General features: G+C 35.6%; 1 protein-coding gene across 1 annotated transcript; it reads left to right on the top strand.

Moving 5' to 3' along the window:
- Positions 1-886: 886 nt before the first annotated feature.
- Positions 887-2716, top strand: LOC122275642 (berberine bridge enzyme-like 7). The gene has a single exon (XM_043084785.1). It carries the CDS (start codon positions 946-948, stop codon positions 2563-2565), a length of 1620 nt encoding a protein of 539 aa, XP_042940719.1. The 5' UTR covers positions 887-945; the 3' UTR covers positions 2566-2716.
- Positions 2717-8726: the final 6010 nt, after the last annotated feature.

Raw genomic sequence — 8726 nt, 5'->3', positions numbered from 1 at the left:
AGTTTGTAGAATCTGAAACCTCAAATGCCATAAAAACCATTTCTTAAAGTTTGCATACTGTAAAACCTCAAATTTCATCAAACCCACATATTAAAGTCTGTAGAATCTAAAACTTGTCTCTAATACCAACTGTAACGCTCCAATAGAAAACTTAAGCCACATGGCTTATAATCTAAACAGAAAAGTCAATTATATGATTGAAATCCCATTAGAATATTATAAATAGTAAGAACTTCTCATTCTCAATCAATGTGGGATCCCATACACCACCTACTATTATCCTTATCATATGAAGTATCACAACACTAACATTAATTTTAACAATTTTCATTCTAATGTTGTCTCACAATTATAGGGTTATTGTTCAGGCTCATCAACCAGCTTGACTCTTTTAATTATTGCGAATTTGGTCTTTAAAAAAATGTTAAGAAGTTCTGATTTAACATTTTCAAATTCTATCTGCCTTTATATTGACTGATTTTGAGATCAAGATCTCAAGCAATATACCATGTACACATAGTTATTCACAAGAGATATGCCAAATATATATATAGTATCTAGACTTGTTTTGATTGACACCATAAAATTTTGTTTCTGCGGTGACAAAGAGTCAATGTAAAAAGTCCTAAAATCTCCACAAAAATTCATGTTTGAGAATTTTATGAAGTGGTCACCAAAAGTCAAGAATTATGGCTACAGACGGATATCTTTATCATTTCATTTCCAGACACAAACCTTGCAAACATCTAAGAAAGAAGATCTACTTGGATTTGATTTCGTAATAGATCCATTAATTGTTCAATTAACTTGCAACGAAATGGCATTAATTGAATGTTTATAAGTATGGCATTGATCCTAGACATGATCACTACTCTCATATATATTCATCTTATAATAGAGCAACAGCTAGACACAAGAGCTCAAAACAAAGAATTAACTAGCAGAATGAAGACCTCATGCCAGCGACCACCTTCAATCCCAATCATTCTTGCAACCATTTTGTTATCTATTTCATGTGTGAATTCAAAGCAGGTTAATCTACACATGTTTTTCCAATGCCTCTCAAATAATTCTTCACCATTCCACCAAGTCTCCCAGGCCATCTACACCCCCGACAATGCCTCTTTTCTCTCAGTTTTGAACTCCTACATAAAAAACCCCAGGTTTTTGACATCTACGACCCCAAAACCACTCGCTATTATAACTGCCAAACACATTTCTCACATCCAAGCAACTGTTATTTGTGCACAGCGTTATGGCTTGGAAATCAGGATTCGAAGCGGTGGCCATGACAGTGAGGGTCTTTCATATGTATCAAATAATCCATTTCTAGTCCTTGACATGTTCAACTTTCGAGCTCTACACATTGATATAGCATCCGAGACAGCATGGGTTCAGGCTGGTGCTACTCTCGGAGAGGTTTATTACAGAATTGCCGAGAAAAGTAACATCCATGCTTTCCCTGCTGGGGTCTGCCCGACCGTAGGCACGGGTGGACACTTTTCTGGAGGTGGATACGGAAACTTGATGCGAAAGTACGGCCTCTCTGTAGATAATATAATCGATGCGCAAATAGTCACTGTCAATGGATCGATCCTTGATAGAAAATCCATGGGAGAGGACGTGTTTTGGGCCATTAGAGGAGGTGGTGGAGCAAGCTTTGGAGTCATTATTTCGTGGAAAATAAAGTTGGTACGAGTTCCATCCATGGTGACAGTGTTCAGCGTTACAAGGACATTGGAACAGAATGCAACAGATGTTGTTTATCGTTGGCAAGAGGTTGCACATAATCTACCAAAAGACCTCTTCATAAGGGCATTTCTACAAGCAGTGAATGGAAGTCAAGAAGGTAAGAAGACGATGCAAGTTACTTTCATTGGACACTTTCTGGGAAAATCTGAAAGCCTTCTCCCTTTGATGAATGTGAGGTTTCCTGAACTAAGATTGCAGCAAGATAACTGCAGTGAAATGACATGGATTGAGTCCACTCTTTTCTGGGCACATTTCCCCACCGGAACTCCCACAGATTCTTTACTAGTCAGGCCATCCAAGGCAGATGCCTCCTCCTTCATAAGCAAGTCTGATTATGTGAAAGAACCAATTCCAAAGACTGGTTTAGAATCCATATGGAAAGTGTTCATTAAAATAGGGGGAAAAGGATGGATGCAATGGAATCCTTATGGAGGAAGAATGAGTGAGATTTCGGAATCTGAGACTCCATTCCCACACAGGGCTGGGAACATATTCAAGATAGAGTATTATGTGGAATGGGTGGAAGAAGATATAGAGGCTACGAACCGTTACCGTAAGTTGGCAAGAACCCTATACAAGGTGATGAGACCGTATGTATCAAAGTCCCCAAGGGAGGCTTTCCTCAACTATAGAGATCTTGATATCGGTATTGCCAGTTCACGTCATAATCGTACAATCCTTATTAAGAGTGCACGAGTATATGGGTGTAAGTATTTCAAGGGCAATCTGGACAGGTTGATGCGTGCGAAGGCGAGCATTGATCCCTCCAATTTCTTCAAAAACGAACAAAGCATTCCTCCGGCTGGTCATTGAGCCTTTAAGGGGTTTCCAGTCCTTGGACTCTTTCATGAACTGTTAAACCAAATGAAAGAGTTTTACAGAATAATAATGTTTCATGGCTAACTTGATTTTAGTGTTACATGCAAAAAATAACATTTCTCTTCGCATGATTGTTCTTCTCTCACTACTTGCACAAAATAATTTATGCAGATAGTTCGTGAAGTTAATATTGGAGAAGGAGTCAATTATCCAGAACAATCCCTTCAAGTAGCGAAATAAAGTTAAATTTTACATCCAAGTGCTTTGCTCTAAAGTAAAATTGGTCACTGTGAACACTACAAGAGATTGAAAACTATTCTGCTTACGGTGTAAGTCTGAGATACTACATTAAGCTAGCCATTTAATTATAAGCTGGTAATATTTTGAAGTTAACTTATGATCAATTAAATCTACACTTCTATTGAAGTAAAATATTTCTATATGAAGATTTCTATATATTAGGTTTAAATAGAAGTTATTATGTTATTATAGTAACAAGTTAACATTGAGATCAGGATCTGATTAGATAAGGTTTGAGTGCACCAATACGGACGTCCTTCCTTTCGAATAGTAAACTTTTTCTCCAATGGTTTATGGTGAATCGTCTCAAGGCGTATGGTCGGCTCCTCCTTCCCGGCCTGCTCTCTCCTTCTGATCATTCTTTCCCCCGACCCATGAGGTACCTTTGTGTCATTATTAAACAAAGCTGGTGACAAGATAAAACTGAAAATATATTACTATCAAAACTAACCTCAACACTTAGCATGCAAGTAAGAAAGATTTTAAAGAACAGTGGGACGACCTTGGGACACCCCCACAGGCCACAACTAGACGAGGGTAACCGGCCATCTAACCAAAAAAGATTATTTTTTTTTGAATCAGCCTCTAAGGAATGTGGAAGGAGTTGAGAACATGAATATCTATATTTGCTGGTTAAAGATCGATGTTGGCTTAATGAGGAAGGGCACCTCATTTTTGAACCTTTCATTTTATCACTATTTCCTTTCATTACTGATTTTCTTGCCATTTGGGGCAAACAGGGTGTTCAAGTTTCAAATGTAGCTAGATTTTTAATATTAATTAATCAGTTAGGTACTCAAGTGCGTAGATAGTAATAGTCCCGGATTTGTTTTTATTGACATCTTATTTTATGGTTTTACTCGCACCCTAACTACGCAAGTGAAATCATGAGATAGCTTCCTTTGCAACATAGATAAATAAGAGGTCACTCAGCCACCTTATGTCAGCCCTCTTTTCCTATAAAGCATACCCCAAGCATTTTCCTCACCATTTGGTTATTTCTCATTCACTTGTTTCGAGAGAACTCATATGAGAGCTTCACACAGTTCTTCGATCTAGTAGTTCTAGCTTTGCATTTTCTAGCCCTTTGTAAGTCGATTCTCCCAAACCTTTCTTGTTGTATTTTTTTTTTCTTTTTTGAATCTAGTTTCCAATTATAAATTTTGGGTAAATTTTCAGGGAGTCTTAATTGGTGAAAATTTGACTTGAACACGCAAAGTTCAAGTTGGGTGATAGTTTGGACGATAGTGTAAAATCTTGATGTTTTGATGAGTTTTTTTTAAAAAAAAATTAGGGTTATGATGGAATTTGAATATATTTTAATATATGTTTTGAGTTGATCCAAAGCATGTTAGCATTTTTACTAAGTTATACACATTTTCTTTTTAAAGTTAAAGCTGGAATACCCAAAACAGTTTATGTTTTGAGGTTGTGATATTGAACCAAATCCAATAGTTGTGAAATTCATAAAAGACATAAAGTCATTGGGCCTAACTTAGTAAGAGTGAAAACCTTAGGCCCAACTTATCAAAACATAAGATTTTAGGTCTCACTTATTGGACAAAAGACTATAAGCCTAACTTATTATATCCAATATATTAGGCTCAACTTAGTAAGCATAAGGCCATTGCGACTTAACTTAGTAAGATTCAAGACTTTGGCCCAATTGAGAAAAGATCCAAAGTTTAGGACCCAATCTAATAGGCCTTTGAGGTCATATATAGGCCCCTCCAATCTAGAACAAAGGCCTCTCATCCACTCTCACCCCAAGTCTATGAATCATCAACTCACACTCATGGCCTTTTTAAGCCCAACAAGGCCCAATGCCTTGTTTTGCTTCTTTTCAGTCTTTAATTTGAAGCCCAATGTACCATACCATGGGTTTCCTCAAACCCATATTATACCCTAAGTGATTCTTAGAACTCAAATTAAGTTTTGAAGTTTGGTTAAGACTATTAATCAACTTACCCATAGTTAGTGATCTTTAAATCTTGTTTTTTAGCTTAATTTTCTCTCTTATTCTTTTTAGCCTTTTTTATAAGAAATTTTCTCGTTTCATTATTCAATTACATTACTCATAAATCATATTAGGACCATGGATAATCCTTCACACAGGTCATTAAAAGAAATGATATATCAAACCCCAAATTACACCAATCGGCACACGTGTGTGCCCTTTGTGTGCAATAGACTGTTTTTCCCTTAAGTCTAATGTTTTTGTCTTTTTCTCAAGGGCACTATGGTCTTTAAATACTCATGAGACCCATTTGAACCCACACCAAGCCTTGGATTAAATTCGTTTCAAGAACAAAACCAAAACCACAAACCAATTGCACCCTAAGCACTAGTTGGATGGAAACCGGGTACCCTTGGCTCTTCAAAGATTTTTCTGCACCAAATCAGCCAACCTCCTGACACCACCACTCATGAATCTTTACCCACCTAAGAAAGGCACTCAATGATGATAATTATGACCACAAACCAGACCAAGAGGATGAGACAAAGGAGGGATCAAAATCTGGACAGCCTTGTAGGAAACCCAAAACCTTTGGCTATGGCTTGCTTATCTTGTGGATTTTTGTTTCAAAATCTGAATCAAGAAACCCCTACACCCATGGATGCCTCCTAGCCCTCTTACATGATGAAATGATGCCACTTTAGGTACCTATTCAGCTGACCAAGCCATGACAAATCTGGAAAATTCAATCAACACTCCACCTCCCACCTTCACCACTCACATTCACTTCCTTGGAGCTAAAACCAATGTTTCCCTCCCCATTGCTGCCTATAAAAAGCCCCTCCACTCCCTCATTTCCTCCACACCTCATATCCAAGCCTTCTCTTGAGTCTTGAGAGCATGTCTCCCCCTTAGTGAGCAATAGAGTAAAACCGAGTGAAGTTCTTGAGAGTTCTTGAGTGGTCTTGGTGTTCTTGTGAGTTCTTGTGTTGAAAGCTTTAGTGGGCAATGAAAATTGTAAGTTTTCTTTCCCTAAGTTTTAGTTTACATGTCAAGTCTCTTTTTCAAGTGTTGGAATGAATTTTGGTTGAGTTTAGAAAATGTTACCATATTTGATTCAAAACTGGGTACATTAAGGATGGTTTAGGAGTTTAAATTGTTTTAAGTGGAAGTTTTAGCATTTTATGATATGATTTATTAATCTCTTAGAAGGATCATTGAAGGTTTGATTTTGAAATTAGAAGCATGCAATGATAAGTTTTGATTCTACCTTGTGTTGATCATCAAACATGCTTGGTTTTTAATTAAGTTATGCTTAAGCGATGAAGATTTGATTTATTCACATAGGGTTGATCATTAAGCATTTAGAAAGCCTTGCAGTTGGGATAAGAATAAAAATACATGTTTTGCGTGAATTTAGGAAGCATGCCTTTATGATTTATGTTAAGAGCATCATACTTGATTAATGAAGATTAAGGATTTTAGCCATGATTAAGTGTTAGGATGAACTTACTCACCCAAAAATTTGCTTCTATCATGTCATTAAGTACTATAGTGATTATTTGTGATTTAAGAAATTTGCATAAGCATACATTCTTAGGGATCAATAATTGAAAATACACTTAGGCATCAACTAGAGTGCATGCCACTGGTTGTGTATGTTTGAGGTAGTTCTAGTTTGAATTTTACAATTCCAAAAGTATAGATGGTTTTAGAATATGAAAAATATGACGTTTGTGAAGTTTAGTTAAATTTGAGGTTTGTTTGCAAATGGTAAAAAGTTAAGGCCTTAGTGGCAATTTTTGAGAGTTTAGGGATATTTTTGTAAATACCTATCTTTGAAGCCTTTTTATTATGAATTTCTTCTGTAGTAGTATAAATCCTAACTTAGTACAAATTGTTTTCAGCTGCAACGACTTTTCAAAGTTAGGAAATTTGTAAATTAGCTTCTAACTTACTCTTAGAGAATTTATTTATGATTCATATGTAAATGCCACATTCATGTTAAATGTCAAATTGAGCATGAAACATCATCTGATAAATCATTGAGCATTTGATTACTTGCTTACATGACATGTGAAGTTTTCACCATTTTAGCATATTGCATCTATAAATGTCATTTTTACATGAAAGCTTGCTACATATATATACACATGTTATGAAATATATTTTTTAAGTATAGCATGAAAATGAATTATTTCATAACCCAAATGGCTACGATGGGGAATTATCCAAGTGGAACTCCTTTGTCTACTATGAAGTGAGTAAAAATGGAGTTGTAACCCCTGAGTTGACAACAAACAGTCAATGGGTTTCGAATGGATTCTTTATAAAGAATGTTAGAGTGAAGTCAAATGTTATGGCACCTAATGCTGGTGGATGCATATGTTATGATAAAATGTTATGATGATGATATGCTATGATGAAATGTTATGATACCAATGCATTGACAACGATGTTTGCAGACAAAGACATAGTCTCAACATGAGTTGTGCTACGGTCACTAGTAAGTGCTTACGGTGCATATGGGGAACCGTGTTGTGTAGTTGTATCAACCTGAATATTTTTGGAAACAAGAGGTTTTGGATTGTACAAGGGTTAGTACATAACCTTTGGGATTAAGTGAAGGTATATGAAAGAAATAGAACTAGATGGTTGATGTTGCTAAATTCAGGTCATATGTGCATTGGCCTTTAGCGCATTTAGTGTATTCAGGGCCATTACAGAATTTGATGGGAGTTTAGATATGATCCTTTTTATGTCTAAAAGAAGTGTTAAGCTCCGTTAACTCAAGATTAAGGTAATTATATTTAGGTGACGATTGATATTCATTGGGCATTGTTGTGAGAAAATTTAAAGATATTAAAAAGTCTAGGTAAGCGGTGCTCTTATGCTAGACATTGCATAAAAACTTATTGAGGTTGATTTTTATGGAAAATTTGCATATTTTGCTATGAAAACAACATCAGTCAAAGAAATACTTTTCTATCTATACTAGTTTAGATGTGAGCATATTTGGTACTCTCTTCTCAACTATATAAAAAAAGAGAACATGAAGTTTGTAATTTTTTATATGATTATTGATATCTATCTATTGAGCAATCTATTCTAATGTGATATGTTACCCTTTGGCATGACATTTTGCTTTTGCTTCCATCCCGACCTTGCAACAAGTATAAAATTGTGTCCTTTGTTATTTTGTTGGTACCAACACTTTTGTTTCTGATGTACCCACTTTGAAGACAAAGTGATTTTTTCATGGTCTTTCCTGTAAGCACACTCTATGCACTAAGTTTAAAAGAAGGATAGTTCAAGTTCTATTTTTGCTCTGTTGGCCATTGGGATTTGTACAGCTCTACCATAGGCGTTAAACATGCAATCTATTATGTTATATATGATGTTGTTCAGTTTTGCTTATGCCAAAAGACTTTTGTATATCATTGTTGTGAATGATTATTTCTGAAATGTTGCTATGTTATTTTTAATATTGTTGTAAATAATTGCTTCTAAAATGTCACTCCACATTTTGTAATTTGCTTATGTTTACACACTAGTGTAGGTTTATGGTTTACACATTAGTGTAGGTTTGTGACTTACTAAGTCACATGATAAGATTACAAGAGAAAGGTGAGAAAGGTGCCAAGTGGCATAAGCGGATTTATTTGAGTTAAGAGAAGTTTTTGCTGTCTTTAGCTTATTTTAATTGGAAGATTTTTTGCGAAATTTGATTTTGGCTGACTTTTCGTATATAACTTCTTATTATTGTAAATTTCAAGTTAAAGGATTCAAGTGCATAAGTGGATTTGCACTTGATTTGTCAAGAAAGCTTGGGTTAGACCAATAATCAGATCTAGCATCTATCACCACATCTCCACTGCTCCAGTACCTACACTCTCCT

The sequence above is a fragment of the Carya illinoinensis genome, chromosome 9 (genome assembly GCF_018687715.1).
Source record: "Carya illinoinensis cultivar Pawnee chromosome 9, C.illinoinensisPawnee_v1, whole genome shotgun sequence".
In the NCBI taxonomy this organism is placed as follows: Eukaryota; Viridiplantae; Streptophyta; class Magnoliopsida; order Fagales; family Juglandaceae; genus Carya; species Carya illinoinensis.
This window is presented reverse-complemented; position numbering and strand designations above follow the sequence as displayed.

Bases quoted from the DNA above. Each gene is read 5' to 3' on its own strand.
- LOC122275642 (XM_043084785.1), top strand. From the start codon at position 946: ATGAAGACCTCATGCCAGCGACCACCTTCAATCCCAATCATTCTTGCA.